We start from the raw sequence: 21132 nt of genomic DNA on the forward strand, positions 1-21132 counted from the left end.
AGCCTCTGTAAATTGTTACCATTTCGTCAAATCACAAAAAAATTTCATTTTTGGGGAAGAAATACTGTATTCGCCAATCAGCAAGCGTCAATCTGGCCTTTTGAAATTGAAAATTTGGCATGATCGTGTGTATCTGCTTTGTCCATATGTCCCGTTTCGATGGAGATTTTTTGGTTTGCGAGATTTGATGTTTGAGAGGTAATTTAACCTGAGGACTTAAACCTACTGATTGACCATGATTGGCAATGGCTTTCATGGTGTCACTGTTTTTGCAACAGGAAAATATCCCTAAAATTTTCCTTTTACTAATGAAAAATCCCTAAAATGTTTTAAAAGGTCCCTTTTATATTTATTTTTATATGGAATTTGGATCAGTGCAAAAACCTCTCAAAATCTCATTCTCCAAAATTGGCAGCTATCTTATATTGGCAACACAGATTAATAAAACTTAGTTAACATGTGTTGCATGTCACAGAGAAACATTATTCTCGGTTCTCATTAACTTATGGTAAAAAAAGTTTTTTTTTTGTCCTTTTTTTCTTGAAATTTCAGTCAAAATAGGAGCTACAAGGTTTTAAATATGTTTTTATCTTGAAAAATATGAAATTAGAAACAGTTCATTCAATCTTTTATTATGACACTCCTACACTGTACATGGTGCCCATTAATAATCATAAGATAATAAAATAACACTTCATTAAATTGCTCATGTTGAGAGATAGAGAAAAACTGTGATATACTCAAAATGTGATATAAATGACATTATCTATGATCTAATGTTGAACTATTCACATCAGTTATAATTGAAAGACACAAAATATCTTTATGCATATTGTAACGAGGGCTACTGTACTTTGATAATTATTTGGTATACAGATGTTTGAGTAGATTAAAAAGCCATTCTCTGAAAATTGATTTGTTTTTTCATTGCTAAAAATTTTTTACTTCCGTAGGATCGAGGATGTGTCCAGTTCCAAGAAGGCATAGTCCACCACCTCCCCCACCTACCAGGAGGGAGAGGGAACGAGAAATGCGTAGAGATGATCGCAGAGAAAGGTATAGGGAAAGGTATTCACCTCCACCCAGAAAACGATCTCGCTCTCCCCGTAGACCAAGCAGAAGTCCTTCTCGTAGGCGTCCTAGAATAGCTCCTAGATACACTGTACAGATTCCTAAAATTACTCTTGATGTGTAAGTGAAAACTTTTTATGCATCTGAAAAGTTTTTTCCTCGTATATATTCTTTCTGTTGTGATTTATTTGTATCTGAAATATATTTATTGTAGAACAAATTCAAACCAGTATGCAATAGTGCAAGCTAAGTAAATTTCCGGATCCATAATGATCTGTAATTGGTATGTGGTGATGTGCGCTAGGTCACAAATTTGTTAGGATGATGCTAATAGTTTAATAAAACAGCAGAGTCACCAAGTCATAGTAGAAAAGGCACTGATGTGTGTGTGTGATTTAAATATATCATTGAGAATTGTTAGTCACTATGAATTATTAACTTTCAGTTTTTTATATTTGTGAAATCACTGCACAGAGTATTTTAAAAATTTTAAATGATATCAAATGAGGTTGATGTTTTCTTTAATTTACATGCATTTTTGTACATTTACCTGCAGTAAAGAGGCCAACGTAATGGAGTTGCGTAAGAGATATATCAACTTGTACATTCCATCAGATTTTTGTTCTGCCAGCTTCCTGTGGCAAGATGCTTTTCCTTCTCATAATGCCTTCTCTCTGGACCATCCGTGTAATTTCCATATTGTAAATAAAGATAGTGAAAGTTTAATAGAAAATGAAGTCATTCAGGAACCATCAGACACAGATCACTTATACAGTGCAAAGGTAAGTACATAACATTGTACCAATTACTATTACGTTTTTTATAAAACCATGCATAATTATTAATTATCATATTTTTGAGTATTTCACACTAATTTTCTTATATATTTGTATAGGCATGACTTTTTAGATAAACACTTTTTTTTCTCAAATTAATTTATCAATCATTTGGCTTGTTTCTGTAAGTAAGAGTTGATTCATAATTTTTTTAAATTGCAATATATGATTAAAATACATTTTGATATAGTTATTACAGGGTCATTCCATGTCAAATCACCCAGCCATGACACCCATAGTCTCAGATTTCAATGATTTTTTTTTATTTGTTGCATTTACCATCCTTATTAACCGTGTGAAATATTATTTGCATATCTCTAAAAGTTTTTGAGAAAAAATCAAAAACTGATGCAGATGACTTTTCCGAAGCTCAATTTTTAAGCGGCATTGTTTGAGAAAATAAATCATAATTTTTTCAATTTTCAATATATTCAAGTGAAATTTTCACTAAAGTGTTCATAAAAACGTACAGAATATGAATAAAAATAATTCATGCACTCATATTTGAAATTTACATGCAAAAAAATTATGTAAACTTTGTTTTTGTGGAATTTTTCGTTTGAAAAAATACAATTTTTCAAACGTATTTTTAGACCATAGGCACAGCAGTTACCAAAACAACTTTTATTTTAAATTTCTCCTAAATATATGAAGTAAAATACTGGAGAGAAAAAAAGTTTTTTTGACCGTTAATATGTTTATTCTGGCTCGCAACACAAAATTCATCGAAATAAGATTGGATCATTCCGATTTCAAATCATTCAACTAGATACTGAAATGCAACCCATCATCCCGGATTCCAATTATTATTTTTTATTTATTGCTTCTATCATGCTTGTTGACCATGCAAAGTTTCATGTACATATCTCAAACTTTTTGAGAAAAAAATGTTTTCTAACCTCACGAATGACATCTCTTAGGTTAACCCCATTCAAGCAATATTATTTGTGAAAATATATCATAACTTTGCAGATTTTCAATATATTCAAATTGAATTTCCACTAAAATGCTCACAAAAAAATGTAAATTATGACTAGGAAAGAAAATTTAAACCTTTGCATTAAAAAATTAGATTGTAAAAAAATCATTGAAATTTAATTTTCGATTCTTTTTATAATAAAAACACAATGGCTCACCTTTGCTTTTTCATTTACAAAAGCTCTCCTTCTTTTCGCACAGCATATTCAGTGACATTGAACTCTTCAGAGTTTTTTCCTTGTTCCCCTTTCTTAAAGCAGGGGCCAGAGTTAAAATTTAGTTTTCCCCTTGTTGTGATGGTTAAATTGAGTGAACTGCAATGACATTATCATATTATTTTGAATCCCATTGATAACTATAGAAGCATTTGCTGTTTGAAATCTGCATTAAAATGTTGACATTTGTTTGATAAGCCCTCATGTATATGAAACTATCATGTTTCAGCAGCAGTGATCTCAAGTGATCAAATTGTGATGTATGTTACTTGAGTCATGGTATATCTACTCGTTCTTAATTTTTTTTATTGAGAAAACCTTTTTCATTTGTTTATTCTATCAAAGGTCATGCTGCTGGCTGCTCCACCTCTCAAAGAAATATTCAAGAAATCATGCGCTCTTGCTGAGGACACAGAGGAAACCAAAGAAAACTTTGTTCATCCAACCCGATTGATCAGTTTTTTGGTGGGCCTGAAAGGTAAAAACGAAACTGTTGCCATTGGTGGTCCATGGTCACCATCATTGGATGGACCTAATCCAGACAAGGACCCAAGTGTACTTATCAGGACAGCGATACGCACTTGCAAGGCTCTCACTGGTATAGATTTGAGCAAATGTAGTCAGTGGTAAGTGAAATGCCCATTTCATTTTTTTTATTTCTTAATCCTATGCTACTACACGCTGCACGCATGTAGTGTTTCTCAATACATTTTTTGAATTGATAAAAGTTTATAAATGGGGTATAAGTGTTATAGAACTTGATAATTTTTATTCTGTCAGTTTTATAGCAATGTTTAGAAATTCTGAATGTGGTGAGAATTTTTGGTAGATGTTTTGTGTTGTCCAGCCATGAGTAAAGAATCCTTGGTTATTGTAAAGAACTACATGATTTTTGTAATAGAGGCATGCAAAAATGGCACAACATCCGAACTTATCACTAACACAGTTTACTATTGATTATTATTTAAGACAGGGTAGTGTTGGAAAAACCTTAGACATCCAGGATCACCAAAGTTTAAACCGCAGTACAGTGATACTTTCGGGCTAACAAACACTCAGCTTACAAATTTGTGGCTACTGAATACAGTTTTATCTTATGAACATTTTAGTTGACGCTGATGCACATGCTCATATAAGTGTTGTGAGCTTAATTTTCACACTATCATCATCAGTATTACTGTCACTTGAGCCCAATTAATAAATAGCTGGATTTGAATCAATTTCATAGTATAACTGAACTTCTCTTTTAGAATGCTTTCGAGTCATTTTATGTAGAATGAATGATATTAGAGTGATGCTCAGAGAAAATGCATAAAAAAAGATGCTAGACGTGAATGCTTTCAGTGCACACGCTAGTTTAGTGCAAGAATCTTAGCATCAAACTGAATGGTCTAGACCAATCTAGGAGCTTATCTTTTCCGTCTGAATAAGTATGAGACACATAAACAAGCTAATTACAACACATGACACCTGCAAACCAGAATTGGTTTATGTACATAGTGTGAAGTAAAAAGGTTTTCAGTGGAAGATCTCATCTTCCTTTAAATTCTCCTTCGTCCAATACGAAGCTGTTCAGCTCAGCCTTGATTCAGTTTTTATCCTTTTTATAATGTGTCTTAATGTTTTATAAAACTTATCTTCAAATTTTGGGACATATCTGGAGCGAAGTGAACAATTTTCTATAGAAACCTATGGGAAATTGTGTTTCGGCTTACGAAAGCGATTGCAGAATGGATTATCTTTGTTAGCTGAGGTATTACTGTAAAGTGAATGATAGGTGAAAAAATAATGAAACCGTCTCTGCCATTCCTTCTAGCTGACAATCATTATCAGACTGTATACAATTAAGTTTGAAGTTAAGGAAGAAATAATTGTACTTTGCAAATTTACTTTGAATCCTCTTTTATATATATTCTTTTAAATCATCACTTGATCCTATCGATATTTTCTTTTGCCGTGCCAATGCACATGTGATACTGATGCTTTCTTTCAAGTGCTTTTTGAACTAATAGGGATTTTGAACCAAGGTTACTGCATTTATGGCTGGGCTATGCATGAATTACTAAATAATATTAATTTATAGTATATATTTGCAAAGCCAACAATCTTAAACAAAAAAATAGCATTTTTATTTTCAAATATTAAAAATTTATTTTTGGGTCCATAACTTTAGAAAAACCCACAGATGATAATGTAAATTACCTATGGATTTTGAAATTTGAAACATCAACACTTTTGAAAATAAAATTTCACAAGTGTGTTTCATTCATTTTCCAAATTAATTCATTGCAGCTAGTTTTATGATATAGTAGCTAGATAGCAGAATACTTGTAATGGTGATCTCTAGTTACAGGTTTTGTATTTACCTTAATTTTGAAATTGTATGTTTATCGTCATTCAAAATCAGTTTCAACTTTCAAGTCCTAGTTTTATTCATCTAATAAAAAGTACATGTAGAAGTGACTACAGAGCTACAAAAAACTGAATTAATTATAATCCAAATATATTAATGTGCCATTTACATTACCACAATTAGAAAATTTCCCACAAAAATTGCTGCTTATAATAAGTTTCTTGGGAGAAAATATTGATTAATATTTTGGCTGAAAATTTAAAGGTGATTCTCAATTATATCTTCCTTTTTTGCTTTGCCAAAGGTAATGTCAGATTTTTTAACAAGAATTTTTAATTTTTTAAACAACCTAGGACTTTTATTTTTTTAAAAACTCAAGAATGGTTATAGTTTTTCAATGTTGTATTTAAACAATACATTTCTGTCAAAATTTGTATGCGAAAACTTGACAGTAAAACCATTTTGCTTCGTATGAAATCATGAATTATATGGTGTTACCATCTCAACACGTTTCAAAACTATGTGAAGTTATTCGAAGTCAATTAATTTGTCAATATTAGCAGATATTTAAATGAAACTATAAAATTTTTGTCATTAAAATGAGGGTTTTCAGTTTGCTTCATATCTATTAGTTACTAATTTTCAATCTGTGATATTTTGAAATGTATACTTCTTTACAGATATGGTGGAAAAAATGTTTTTCAATATTGCAATTTTTAAGCTAAGAGTTTATATTATTTGTTTTGAAAAGAAGTCAAAATTTTAGTTTTAGATTATTGATTTATAAATCAAAACTATTCTTTTCCTTGAGACTGTGTTTACATAAAACAATTTTTTTTCCATCTTCCAAATTTGGGTTTGGTATGCCAAATAGGCTGCCCAATGAAGTTCTGCATAACCACTTGGTGTTTTATTTGTTACCCTAATCAACATCTTGAAGCCAATGACATATTTTGTCACTTTTATAAACTTCAATTATCATAAAAATATATAACTCAATCTGATTTTATCAAATTAAATTTTATACTGATATTAATTAATTATTGTGGAAATCGATCTAAGTTACTGCTACTTCTAAATTATTAGCTGGAATATTTTCATACTCATTCCTGAAAAATAAGTGTTAAATATGACATAATATTGAGTACTAAATCTCTTAGCTTAAAAATTGGTGCATTGTATAATATATTTTTACGGGGCTGTAATATTTATTTGATTGCATGAGCAATAATCCTGTATACTAGTAAAAATGTTGCATTATTTCTTAGAACAAGGCAGTTATGGTCACTACACTTCTGGCCTGAAGGATGAATTTCAAAGCTGCAGGATTGGCCAAAAAATAATATGTGAAATGAAATTATTTTGTATATGATATACAGTTTTCAGTATTGATAATGCTTACTTAGTAATGTTGGAAGGTATATTGTATTGTGGGTTCATCAGTTTTCACATTTAAAAACAGTTTTGCTATAGCATTGTCCGCTTTTTGATTGTTGTTGTAATGTATTTCTGCTCAGTATCGTTTCTAAAATTCCTTTCTTTCTTCTGTAACTATGCACTAGCTTTTCATAAATTTGAATTCATTTTTGTTTGGATTTATCATGCTTTCCATAATTTCAGTGTGTCCCATATTTTAGTTCTTTCCTACAATTAAAAAAAAATTCAAGTTGGCTGTATCTCAAAAAGATATATTTGATTCAAGATTTGCTTTCAAAAACATCTTTATTCAGTTTTTCTTGAACATTTTTGTCTATAACAGTTTGATATCTTGGGATAAAATTATTTTCTTTCGTTTTTTCACTCAAAATCTTTTGTAGTTATGAAAAAAGTGCAAATACCATGGGAATAAAATATAGATTAGTATTTAATTTTAAACACTTGGAAAAGCATTCTGAAAAAAGATAGTGATGTATTCAGAAAGCTGGCTGTAGTTAACCGGATGGGAAAAGCATCAGACAGGAGAATGGTAAAATTAAAAAAGAACCTATGTATATCCAGCAGAAGTAGATTGAGATTGGTCGTGATGCAATTATGATGTTACAGTATCTGAATAACTATTTTTGCGATCTGACTTTTATGTAGCCTCCTCTTTCGCTCTAGAATTTTCTTCGTTATATGAGTGTATTTTTTATTGTTTGGAGGGGAAAATTATCAAATTGACTACCTTGGAATTTTGAAAGTTGAAAAATCTTACTCCATGGTGATGTAGGTAGCTATTAATGTATTGGAAATTTTGAATTATAAACATCATTAAGCTGCAGTGATCAGGAATTATTATGGAAAAACTGCTGGCTTTATTTGTTTCGACTTATACTTTTCATTACATTACTTGTAGGTTGTGTTTTGTTAGTCATTCTTTTATGTCTGCCTTTCTTTTCAAGTGATAACCCACCTTTAAAGTGATATGTTAGTATTTTTGTGTTATCCCCCCATTTCAAAACTTTTTCTCAGGATTTGAATTACAGTGATTCACTAAATTCTATTTTTATTGTGATTCTGAGGAAAGAATGAATCAAGTTTCCTTCCATATAACCATGAATAATTTTTTCATGTTCCTTTTTTCTGACAGTATTCCAGTCAAAATCCATTAAATGAAATTATAATGGTGAATTTACTGTAGTGTGGCTTTTGTCTGACTCAGTGCTCGCCTTGTTTTTTATTCTCTCTCTCTGTACCCTGATTTGGGATTCCTGCTTAAAGTGAAGTGCACATTGTAATGCTTAACATTGTGTGTATTCTTATGCATACTTTGACATTGATCATCAAAGATGTGCAAAATTTCTCAACTACTGCTTTTTCACTGAAAAATTGTATATTTGCTCTTTGCATTTTAGTTTTTTCATGCTTTCTGGATTACATAAGCTAATGAGATAGTCAGTTTGTGCCTAAAGGCTTGACACATCTATAAGTTCTTTTTTTTGGTTGCAATTTCAGTTTGTGTGTGCATTTTCACTAGCAACAACTGAACTCCCTATTATAATTCAGGATCACAACTATAATAAGTGAAAACTAATGCTTTAAAGCAGCCATCGAGGGTGCAGCCAGAATAAGAAGTAGGTTTACAGGAACTGGTGTAAGTTAACAACGAAATTGAATTCATTAGAACACAAGAACACAGAAGGGTCAATGTGAAGTATGTTTTATTTACTTGACAGATTTTCTATTGTAAAACTTGTTTTAGCTCCTTAAACATTCTCTTCTGTGTAGTCAATAGTTATGATAAGGGGGAAAAAATCAAATCAGTTATTGTTTGTGTGGACTATAAGTTCATATAAAAGAGCTAAGAGCAATTTCGATTGGTATAAAAATAAAAAGATTTAGCTTGTCTTGGAAAAAAAATAATATTGATAATTTTTCTTTGGAATTTTTCCAATCAAAACATGTATTTAAATATATTTTTGGCTCTTTCCCTTAGTGGGAAACAAAAATCTGTAATTTAAAAAGAAAGAATTCCCATGTGTAGAGAAGCACGAGTATAAAAATATTTGAGGTCAAGAATATATATATATATTTATATCAGATGTGTTTTCCTAAGTATAGTGTATAGCATCTTGAAAGATGCTTTGTTCGAGCTTTTATGGGTTGTGTAGGTGGTTAAATCTTTAGGCGTTCCATTGATGTGCCAAGTATTTTTAAAATACTGATCCCTTCACTTGAAAAATTAGATTCCAGTTTGGAAATTGTTTTCTTATTTTCTAAAGTGTAACATAGGAGATCTTTGACCTACTCACGCCTTAAATTCCATCATATTGTCATGCATAGTTTTAAACGAATTCAAAATTTATTTTGTTAAATAAAACTTTTATTTAGTAGGGAAAAGTAGAACATTTTTGAATAAATTTTTATATGCTGAAACAAGTTTTGCATGAACTGGGCAAGGTAAGAATTCATTAAAAGTTTGTTAGTTTTTCTATGCAATTTACGGTGATGGCAATCTCATTTATCATATCAAATTTTGATCATTGGCTTTAGTTACAAATGTTTTAATGCTGAATCGAGCTGCTGAGTTGTAGCCATTAAGTAGTCTAATGGCTATTACATTGAACACATCAACAGCTATTGGGTATAAAGGGGTTTTTTTAAAATGAGCTTGCCTAAGTTTTAACTTGCATGAAAAAGAAAATTATATGTTGAAAACTCTTCGAAGTTCTGCTTTGAAAGAGTTTCCTGTATTTATTTTAAATACATTACTGTCTTCGAGCCTTTTCATTTCTTAGTTAGTTCATAAAAAATCTAAACCTGCTGATATATTTTTGAAGAAAAATACAGCATTTTTTATTTGCTGAATTATTTTTTTTCAGAGAATTGAAACAAATATACATGGATAGTTTAACATGTGCTCCATTATACAAGAAACCAAATCAAAGCAGTATTTCTGGGATGCTTTATTTCAAATTACTCCTACCTTTCTGTGTTCTTGAGTAAATTTATAGTTGCATAAGCTTGCTGGTTTTTTAAAGCAAAATCGTGTATTTAAGTAATCAAAAAATTTGTTTGATGATAGACTAGATTGTCTTTGAGATGATGTGATTTTTTAAAATTACATCATTGTTTTCCTACAAATATCTTTTGGTACTTGTAGTTTTTGGTAAAAGTAATTATTGACAGAGAAATTAATTTTTTCCTGGTAATTTTCTTTAAGAAAAATACCAGAACCACTTTTAGAACATTTGAAAGGGCTTTTCATAATTTTGCTTGACAGAAAGCATATGCAACTGGAGGAGATTCAAAAGTAAGTAGGGAGGCATTAAAAAAAATATGTTGCCTCCACTGTTCTTCTTAGCTCACATTGGCTATCGTTCTGTCTTTCTTTGACACCCCCAGGTATCGTTTTGGTGAAATCTACTACCGGAGGGGCGAGTCATCGCATAAGGGACGTGCACTGCCCACGCGTGTTGAAACAGTGGTCCTTTTCTTCCCAGATGTCTGGAGTTGTTTGCCCACCCGTGTCGAGTGGGATGAGTTCCTGAGCGGCTGCAAAAAGCAGCTTCCCAAGAAGCTTCCTGAGGATGCGACTGAAAATTCCATCGACACTCAGGCACAGACGATCTCTTCATTTCAGTTCGATAAATATATATGTTCTATTACTTATATACATTTTCTTTGTTTTTACAATTTCTCTTCTAGTTAGAGCGACTGTGAAGGCTTTCCATGCCTCACTGTCAGAGGGGAAAAAATGTATCATGACAAGCCATGATTAGTGAATGATTAGTGAAGTTAACTGAAGAACAAAAATTCATTGTGAATTTCAGTGAAAGAGATTTATCTAAATTGTTTAGATTTCCAAGAATTTTAAGTCTTATTGTATGCATGATTTACAAATCAGAAAGTCATATCCTATATTTAGTTATTTAAAGTTATCTATCACCAGTTGATGATGAATGAAATCCACACACATATAGTGAAAAAGGAAACAGGCAGCATTTTTCCTAATAGTCACTATTTTTCTCATTTGCTACTGAGCTGTTTTTGCATTTTTCAGTCACATATTTCTATTCATACTAAAATCATTATTTACTGATGGACTAAAATTACAACAGAAGATGGAAATCGTTGTTAAATTCAACATAATCTTATGGAAATTGGTCTTGCAATATGTTGCAGTTTAATACTATATACTGTTCAACTGCTTAATAATAACTATACTGTTTAATTGTTTGTCTGTAGTGAATTATGGTGCCTGGTTTCACTGAAATAAGTTACTGAAAAAATGCAAGAACAGCCGTTTTCTTCAATTAATATGCCGTTTCTACAGTTCTCTGATTTTAAACTGTTAAAAATTTTCTCAGTTCATGAATTTGATGCATTTTGCTTAGAATTGCAATAAATCTGTTGAACTTGATTTTCTTATATATTATAAAAATTGACTAAATAGAATAGTTGAAATGAAAAAAAAAAAAGATAGCAATATTTCAAATAATGCATCCAGTTCTGACACTGGCATTTTTTGAGAACTGTAGTTAATAAATTTTTTGTTTCAGAGGGAAGTGATATTACTGATTTTATGAATTTGCATGATGCGACATTCATTGCAAATATTGGGAAATCAAAAATCATAGGATTCAAATCTTATTCTATTTTGATAAGTCAAAATATTATTGGGAAAAAAATGTTGCGGAAATCTCTTTCCCCCTTATCAAAGCCCATAAATAAAAATAAAGTTGGTCGCACTGACAGAGAAAAAACTTAGGCCATGTTTATTATTGGAGATTTTCAGTATTATTTGTATCTCAGTCACACAATTTATTTTCATCACAGACCACTGGTGACTGAAAATAGATACTAGAGAAAACAGAGTCCCCTAATACCAACTTAACAAAAACAATGCCAACGTTATGTTTGGTTTCTTTTGAAGCCATTCAAAACAAATTTAGCACTTATTCATACACGTGACATAGAATTACAAATGGTGTTTTCTGAAACCCGACTTCTAAAAAATTTCCTTTTACCATTCACTCAGAAGTGAACAGAATATGCTATATTTTGCCATCTGAAATTTAATGCAAAATACAAAAAAACTATATAAGTGAACAACCTTATATTAGCATTCCATTTTTTTTGTTCCAAATTTTCCCTAGCTGCTGTTAGTGACATTATTACCAACATGAATATAATGCTTTTTTAGATATTGTGGGTGACTAACCCACTGTTAACTTTTTTTAAAATAAAAAGTTGGTTGAAATTTTTTCTACCAACATTTTTATGAGAACTTTTAGCATTTTAGAAAGTTGCAATGATTTTTTTGTGATAAGAGAAAAGATATTTTTCAAAAATTTTCATCATAAATTGAGGCTACTTATGTATGTTAGAATTTTTTTTGATTTAAATTAAATTTCACTTGGCAAAATGTTCATATCTGATCTCTTTTTAGTGGGAAAACAATCAAATGGCTGTATTGAAGACTCAAATTGACAATTCTCACACCCTTGTATGCATTCTCTTTAGGATTTGAATGTGTTGTGTGTGTTTAATGACAAAAGAATTAAAGTTTGTAGTCATAATTATTTGAACCATTGTCAAGAAATTAAATAAAATAAAACAAATGTTTTCTCTGAATTTTAGGACTTCAACATATAGACTTCATGAAAAACAGATTTTATGACGTAGTTGTGATAAAAGAAATATATGCAGAGGTGTTTGATTGTCTTTGAGTCATTTCAGTTTAGTCATTCAGTACATGATTTAGCTTGACATATTAGAAATGCTGCATGTTTTGTTTTTCACTTTGGTGTGTCAGATGATAGGTTATTTTCAGATAAATCTCTTGAATTTTCAAATCTTATGAGCTGCAGATAAAAAAAGCTCAATTCAAAAATTAGTGATCTAATCACAGCTTTCGAATTCAATACGTAAATTGCTATGCATTGCAAAATAAGAAATCATAAAACTAAGATATGCGTGGCTTGTCATTAATGATGTTTATTTTAATCTCTCTTCTCTTATTCTCTTAAAAGGTTACCATGGATGAAGCTGATGGAATGGATGTAAGACACAATTATAAAAAAAAGTTCATTTACTTTGCTGTGTGTTAAACAATTTATTTACCCCCTTATTTCTATAGGAACATGGGCTGGTGGTTAATTTAACCATTCTCGCAACTTTGCTGACCTTCGGTTTTGGAATATATATCCACTCTTATTTTTTACACATTGAAAGGTTTCGGTTTTTTAATGGGCAGAGAGGAGGAGGAGGGACATGTTCAATTTGGTTTATGTGATGAAAGAATTTTTTTATATCTTGTCACCAAATCAAGTAATTAGACAAAAACTTTTAAAATAAAATTTTTATATTTTTTTTATTAGGAGGAAGAGGGGAGTGAAGACAGTGAAAAGAAAGAGCCAACTCATTTTTCTGAATTAGACCCAAGGACAATTAAGGTAGTTATATGTTATATATTAGCTGTTATTATATACAATGCAACTTGTATATAGAAATATCCTTGACTCCACATAATACAATAAAACTTCTCTTATTTGGACTCTTCTTGACCTAGGTGATTATGGATACAGCTTTGTTTATTTCCCAAGTTTCCATATTTAAAGCAGTAATGTGCCTCTTTGGGCATTTTGGTTCACATTTTCTTTTAAAAGAAAATTAATAAAGCAAGAGAGATATATATTATAATAATAATAAATAATTTGATTCTAAACCATAATTTCTGAATTAAATAGTGTTACAAGTGAAAAGATCGCGTTGCATATTCTTAAAACATTTATTGTAGGCATTGCTTGGATCCAAAAATAATTGGGAAATATATATATTTTTTTGTGTTTGAAGATTGTAAATGTTAGATTTTCTAATTCCATAATCTTCGCACAGCATTCGTACTGGTTTTCCTGCTTACTAGATTTTTCAAAAGTTTGACATTCTCACTTATATTTTATAGCATTATTTTGCCGTTAGCAGCTTATACCTGCCATATCACTTAATGTTTTTGACAATGTGGGAAATTCATGTGTGTAATCACAGAAAATAATATAGCACTGGACAATTTTTAAAACACTTAGGTTAACTGTACAGCATGGAAAAATTAAATGAAGAAAGAAGAGTTCTTTTTTGACTAAAGTTGGCATTTCTAGCTAATCACGTTCATTGACAAATGCAAGTGCTATCATCGTGTTTATACTTTTCTGCAAAAACTATTGTGGACACCAACAATATATCCTGCAAATATGTTAGAAAAAGATAGAAAATGTAATATAAGTAAATAATAAATGTAATATATCGATGTAATATAAAAAAAGCAGAAACACAGAGTTCAGTAAAGAAAAAATTGACAGTCCCAGTGGAGGAAAACAAAAATTCTTGGCAGAAGTGTGCAGATTATGGGTGTTTGAATTAGATAGGCACTACTGCAGGGGTCTGTCCAGTCAAAATTTGGGTCATTTTTCTGGACCCTTCACAAAATTCTGGACCTTAAAAACGGACCCTTCACAAAATAGAAATTAATGAAACCATAAATTTGGAATTTTTTTTCTTTTGTAACAGATTAATTAGATTACTTTGCTTCCTACAACATTACTTATTTTTCACGAAATTAATGATCCTTTTCACAAAAATAATGAAAATTTTTACAAAAACAAAACCCAACAAAAAAAAAAATCTGGACAGACCTCTGTAATGTATAACTTTTTATTTTTTCTCCAACACTTTCATGCGTAGTATATAATGGCATTTGATTATATTTTTTATACAAGTATCTTAAACTTGGCCTCAATGAGACAGTGGCACAATTTTTGCATTTCTTCAGATGCAAATGGCAGTAGTTTCTGTTATTTGATATTTTGACAGTAGTTTATAAGAAATGAGTTATTGAAATTTGAGGTTTTTATTTTGACGAATTTCTTCACTTGTTTGTGGTTTAAAATGCTTAGTAATTTGACTTCAACTTAAACTCAAGTTTGTAGTCTGTTTTCAGGTACGAAAACCTATTTACAACGTGAGATTTTCTGACATCGTTTATTGTATGTGGTGTAGTTTTTTTCAGACATTTACCAGGCAAAGACATTACCCGATGAAGTACATATCTATCTGTGTCTGAAGTTTTTGTGGAATTCATAATTTTAAAGATTTGAAAATAGAGTTAAAAATTGATTAGAAACTAATGGGACATATAATCATAGGTAGCCGTACAGTTATGTAGTATTCGTGAGGGTGGGGGCGGGTTGCACTATGTAATTTATAATTTTTTTCTTATATGAATCCCACTTATTTTTAGAATTTTGTTCTTGTGAATAGTTATGTGATCTGAAGCGGGAACTTGAGGCAAGAAATTTGAGTTCGAAAGGGCTCAAGTCTCAGCTTATTGCTCGATTAACCAAAGCTATCAAGTCAGAGTCCCAAAAAGAGCAGAACATGGAAGAAAATTGTGCTACAGATGAATGTAAAATGGATTGCGAAGAAATGAACGAAGATCAAGAGGATGAGGAAAAGAAAAAAGAGGTATTCATCAAATTCACTAGTTTGTAGGTCTTCAATGATACATATTTTTGCTTAAGTGTTAACTTTTATTTCTTTAATTGAAACAAACAACCATGAGCTCATTTTTTTAAAAATTTATTTCATGTTCAGAATGATGAAAAAGTTCAGAAAGAGAAAGACAGAATTATATTAGAAAGAAAAGCTCAACTTCCAGAGAAACCTGCAATAATTGTCCAGCCTTCTAAAACCGCCAAAGGTGGAAAGTTTGATTGCGCTATCATGTCACTTTCTCTTTTGCTAGATTACAGGCAGGAAGACAACAAAGAACATTCTTTTGAGGTGATTTTCTTTTCAAAGTAAAATTTCAAAGATCGTGTTCCATGTATGAATCAGAATTGCACAAAATTACATTTTTTATAAATGCATGCAATATCAGGGATTTGAGACTTTATTCCAAGATATGCTGTATAAATTTCTTTCTAATTTCTTTTTCTTTTTGTATCCTGTGTATATAATATGGCAAGTGTAAGATAACAGATGAGATGGCATGGGGGGGGGGGGGCGCTCAATTGCTTTTAAAACATACCTCCATCCTAATATGTGTACATTCATCTTAACTAAACCCAGAAACTTCTCCAACTCCTAATCCCATCTCGTCTGTAATCACTACAAAATTTGTTAATCACGACAGTACCCAATTCTCTGGGGAAAATATGTTGTAAAAAAGTTTTTTTTTTTTTTTTTGACACTAAATAAAGTGTTCCAGACTCTGCCACGAAGCTGGGCTGGAAGAGATTTCGGCAACGGGATAAGTCCAGTAGCAAAGTTCTGGCCTTCATTCATTCATTCATTCATTCATGTATAAATTTCTCAAATATCATAAAGGAAGATGAAATAATTCTTGAGTTTGAAATTTGTATCGGATACTTCCACCAGAAATTAGGTATTAAATCATCTTTAATTTTGTGTATTCCAGGTTTCCCTTTTTGCGGAGCTTTTTAATGAAATGATGATGAGGGATTTTGGGTTTCGAATCTATCGAGCTTTGCATGAAGCTCCTGATGTCAAAGATGAAGAGAAAGACAAAGTATGCGAATTTAGCCTCTATTTTTTGTCACAAACATCAAGTTTTGTTTAAATGCTACACTCTGTATATTACTTTTACTACAAAGTAACAATTTTTTTTTTCAAACAGGATAAAAAAAAGAAAGATGACCAAAAGTATAAAAAGGTACTAGAATTTTTCTTTCTTTGCTATATTTTGAAATTTAATGTATACTTTTTGAGATTGAAATATTATTTTTTTTTTATTTATAAATTTTATGCTATTCAGATATGTAATTACTCCTAAAAAATATTTTTTTATGGACTGATATAGGTAAACACTAAGCACTTGCTCATGTAATACATCAATTTTTATATAAATTGTCAATTGAATACATCACTTGAGAAGATTAAAAGAAAAGTTTCATTCTAAAGTTCACCATTCACTTCATCAAGAGAAGTGTAGAATTTATTAGTTCATCTATCATGGATTATTAGTAGATAATCATATAGTTAGCATTATTTTTCAAATGTTCTAATTCTTTCATTAAAAATGTGAGTTTTATGAAATAATGGTTTTCTCAGGATGATAAAGATGAATACAGGAGAAAAGATGATATTGATGATGATAGTGAGAAAGAAGAAGAAGAATCACTGGAAGATGATGGAAATGGTGATGACAGAAAAGATAGAGGTAATACATGAGATTCATATATTGCATCATAGATTCATTTGGGTTTAGGCCTCTTTCAGAGATGCTCCTGTGTGAATGGGTGTATTTGTCCACTTCCACTGATTCTTTCACATGCAGCAGAGAAACATAGCTTGAAATGGCCCCCTTTCAGTAAATTTTCATCAACAATGTTAAATGGCTGGCGCTATGAATATTACTTATATATTATGATATATTTTATACTTGTATGAATATTCACATGGCTTTTATGTAAATAAAGTAATAAGATATGGGATTTTTTTAATGACATCTATATCTTAGTTATGAGTTTTTCTCAATTTATTTAGTAATTAACTTCTGAGAAGTGTTTTTTGTGTGCACTTTTCAAAGAGTTTATTTAGTGTGTATTTGTAAGTTGCTCAGTGAATTATAAAATTGTGAATGATTGAATTTCTTATATGTGAAGAGAGGAAAAAGAGACGCAAGAAAAGACTGCATATGTATACATCAGATCCATACCTTCTGCTTGCTTGCATATATTTTGACCAAACGCACTGTGGGTATTTGATGGACAAAGATTTGGAGGAACTTTTATACACATTAGGACTACAGCTTTCTAGAGCACAGGTAAAGATGAAAAAATGTTTGAGTTATTTAAAATTATCTTCAGTTTTTAAATCTTTGAAAACGTTTAACCGTTTAAAGGCTGAACTATAAACAAAGCCACTTATTATTTTGAAATTTGGAATTCGAGGTCCTTTTGCATGCCTATACATAGATCAACTTTGAAATTTCAAGAAAAAAGTTTTTTCTTTGTTTTTCACGATGTTCCATAAGTGGAACATTGGCACTTGGGGAGAGGTGAAAGCAGAAACTGGTGTATCGCCTATATTCTCACGATTATTTATTTCTGGAGTACAGTTATCACACAAAATTTTCTATTTTCTTCTACAAATTCAAATTCACAACACATACCAGTTTTTTATAATAAAAATGTGTGTTGAAAATTCAAATTTTTTTTTATGCCCGTGATAAAAGAAGGAAAACATCTATATTTGATTGGCCCATTTGTCACATTGGTAGCATTTATATATAGTGCTGCTTTTTTGGCAAACCGAACACCGTCCTTGCGTCGCATACACAATATAATGACCATCAGATGACCTGAAATTTTTTTTCACTTGACAAAGTGGACCTGGATGAATAATTAACCCCTCCGCTCGTAGAAGGTTCACTCTCACTTCTCTTCAGAATTTCAAATACGAAATAAGATCCGATTCTCATAATTCTCAATGAGTTATCCCAACATGTTGTAATGCTCATATGGCAAATCTTTTCCAATGGAATCCAGATCTGAGGTTTTGATCAGATTCTAAAAGTAATTTTTTTTTTATCCCACGCAATATTTTTTTTTCGGATTGCTCAAAACTGTCTTGCCTTTTCTTGAAACTTTCATATGAGTGTTGCACTTACTTTTTGCCCTTTTTTTCTGCCCTACATCTTTTGAAGAGCACGTTTATAGTGTTTTCTGACACCTCATCTTCGTTGTTGCAAAATTATCTAGTATTTCACATACATCAGTTGGAACTGTTGTTGCTGGATCATTTTCAAAAATATCTTCACCCTGTTGTTCCCATTTTCATTAGCGGTTTAATTGGCATATTATCTATGCCCTCTAATTCGAAATCTGAAAGAGTTTCTAACTATCCTACACCTTTTTCTAATGTGAGATATCTTTTTGATATGGTTACACTCAGCTGAACACAAGACTATCTAAGATTGTCAAACTCTGTTTGATTAGTCTGCAGTTTGTTAAAACATGCATTTTTAAGAATGCAAGAATAAAAAGTATTCGCCCAATATAAACAATCCACTCCAGAAAGCCCATTCCTCTGTGTCATATTACCAAGAATTAGCCCCCTTTATACATATCGAATGATGACAACACCCTGGGGTTTGAACGGGGAAATTGAGGCAGCGCGCTGCACATTAGATATCCCTAGAATCCTGCTCTCTTGAAAGGCCAATGTTCCATAAACGGAACATGCATATCTGAATGCACATAGCTTGTTAACGTGTAACAGGACAAAAAATTAATTGATTTACTTTGATTGATATATTAAGTGGTAGAAATATGCAAAATATAATTTTCAATTTACTTCAAAATTGAAATTTCAGCAAATTTTAATCGAAATGGGAAAAAATGCCAGAAAAATGCCCAATTTCAAAATTCGGTCAAAAAATTTTATATCAACCTGCAGTTTCCGAATTTATTTCAAAAAATAATTTTGAACTCTCCTCTATATACAATAAAAAACCGGGAATGTTTGAGTCAATTTTTATCTGATATTTTTGTAAATAAAAACTATGTTCCTTTTATGGAACATTGGCCTTTAAACGGTTAATTTGCTTGTAATTTTTGCTTTAAAAAAATTCTTTAGTGTTTTTAAATACTTAGGCTATTTCAAGGCAGCCACATGTTTGGTGAACCCACCTTTAGTTTTACAGGTTTTTGTTTAACTCATGGTGCTAATATGAAAGAAAAGACATTAAAAAGAAAACACCAATTACAAATTTGTAATTGGCTTTTAACTACCCCAGGACAATATTTACACTAATCATTTTTTCCCCTTTGCAATCTGTCTCTCTCTGTATAGTATGACAGTACAGTGAAATATGCCACTATATTGTATTTTTGTGTATGCGTTTTCTGCGATGCATGTTAGAAACTTTGGTTCTGTTTTTTTTAAACCATTACGTGCAAGATATATGACTGTGGTTTGGCAAAAACAGTGTAGTAGTTCAGGGGCAAAATTTTTTTTCCTAATCATGTATATTGTGGAGGTCAAACTTCATGCTGTCTCTTTTGCTTTTATAAATTATAGAATTTTTATATATTTTTTCTGCAATGTAAATTATATTTGCAGGTGAGAAAGCTAATCCAAAAAGTCTGCAAAAGAGAAGTTTTCAGGTATAGGAAAGTGACTGACAGGCCAACATCTGATAGTGAAAAGAAAGTTGAAGCCAGTGTAATTTCATCCAAGTTAAGCTTGGAGAATCTAGCAGCTGGTATGTGGTTGTTCATAACTGTGTATTTTCAAATTGATCCTATAGAATCAATGAGTTTGAAAATGTGTTATTGTGTAGTCCAAGTATTATCATGGTAACTTGGCTTAAGGAGGTTTTCCTTTTTTTTTTTATTTAACTTTTTAATTTTTATCATCTTCTCTTTTGCGTATTTAGTAATATTTTTTAAAATTTGTCCATTAGCTATCAATTATGATTTTTATTTAAATTTTTAATTCTTTCCCACATAGTTTTAGACTCGTGTAATGCATTAAAATGCAGGGTTGTAAAAAACCAGTTTTTTATAAAAACCCAGTTTTTTATAAAAACCCAGTTTGGGCGGTTTTTTCTAAAAAAAACCAGTGTTTTTTGAGCAAAATGTGAAAAATTGAATTTCCTTTTCCCACAACCTCTAAATACCTAATTTAAACATGTATGTACATCCTTTATGTGTACATCTTACATTATATCTTAGTATAAATTTTTGGTGCATGTTAAACTATGTATTTGATTGATAAAATTGACCATACAATAAAGGAATAATTGTTCACTTACAGGCCAGGTGGGTTTTTTGGGCAAAAACGGGAAGAAAATTGAATTTGCGATGGTTGGTGGGGTGTATATGGAGCGGCAAACATAAAAAATTCCTTTATTGTACATTAACATGCAAAACTGACAACCTTTCGTCATGAAGGTTAAAATCAAACTCCTCGAGAATGTCTTCGTTTCTCGATACAACTTAAACCTCACATGTCTCGTTAATAAAAGTATTACTGTATATCCTTGTCAACAGCTTCACTGTTACAAGTTTCCTTTTTTTACAGCCTCAGAATATATAACTTAAAAATGTATGCGCATACTTTATGTGTACATCTTATGTCTAAATATACATTTTTTGGTGCATGTTAAACTATCGAATTGATCAATAACATTGACCATACAATAAGGGAATAATTGTTCACATACAAACACACC

General features: G+C 30.9%; 1 protein-coding gene across 4 annotated transcripts in view; it reads left to right on the forward strand.

Annotated features, from left to right (window-relative positions):
* Positions 1-21132, forward strand: part of LOC149064684 (cell division cycle and apoptosis regulator protein 1-like) — a 41083-nt gene that overhangs the window by 12107 nt on the left and 7844 nt on the right. For 2 of the 4 annotated variants that reach the window (XM_089254976.1, XM_089254974.1), the window contains 13 exons: positions 954-1191; positions 1628-1853; positions 3446-3726; positions 10278-10491; positions 12908-12937; positions 13256-13330; positions 15192-15395; positions 15525-15713; positions 16351-16461; positions 16570-16605; positions 17004-17112; positions 17558-17718; positions 20019-20160. In XM_089254976.1, the coding sequence (XP_089111102.1) occupies positions 954-1191; positions 1628-1853; positions 3446-3726; positions 10278-10491; positions 12908-12937; positions 13256-13330; positions 15192-15395; positions 15525-15713; positions 16351-16461; positions 16570-16605; positions 17004-17112; positions 17558-17718; positions 20019-20160 (2016 nt within the window). The remainder of the gene's footprint in view (positions 1-953; positions 1192-1627; positions 1854-3445; positions 3727-10277; positions 10492-12907; positions 12938-13255; positions 13331-15191; positions 15396-15524; positions 15714-16350; positions 16462-16569; positions 16606-17003; positions 17113-17557; positions 17719-20018; positions 20161-21132) is intronic. The other 2 variants (XM_089254977.1, XM_089254975.1) reach the window with 1 other exon arrangement.

Source organism: Pholcus phalangioides, unplaced genomic scaffold, assembly GCF_987345545.1.
Source record: "Pholcus phalangioides strain wild (caught in Gottingen) unplaced genomic scaffold, Ppha-v1.0 ptg000042l_1, whole genome shotgun sequence".
In the NCBI taxonomy this organism is placed as follows: domain Eukaryota; kingdom Metazoa; phylum Arthropoda; class Arachnida; order Araneae; family Pholcidae; genus Pholcus; species Pholcus phalangioides.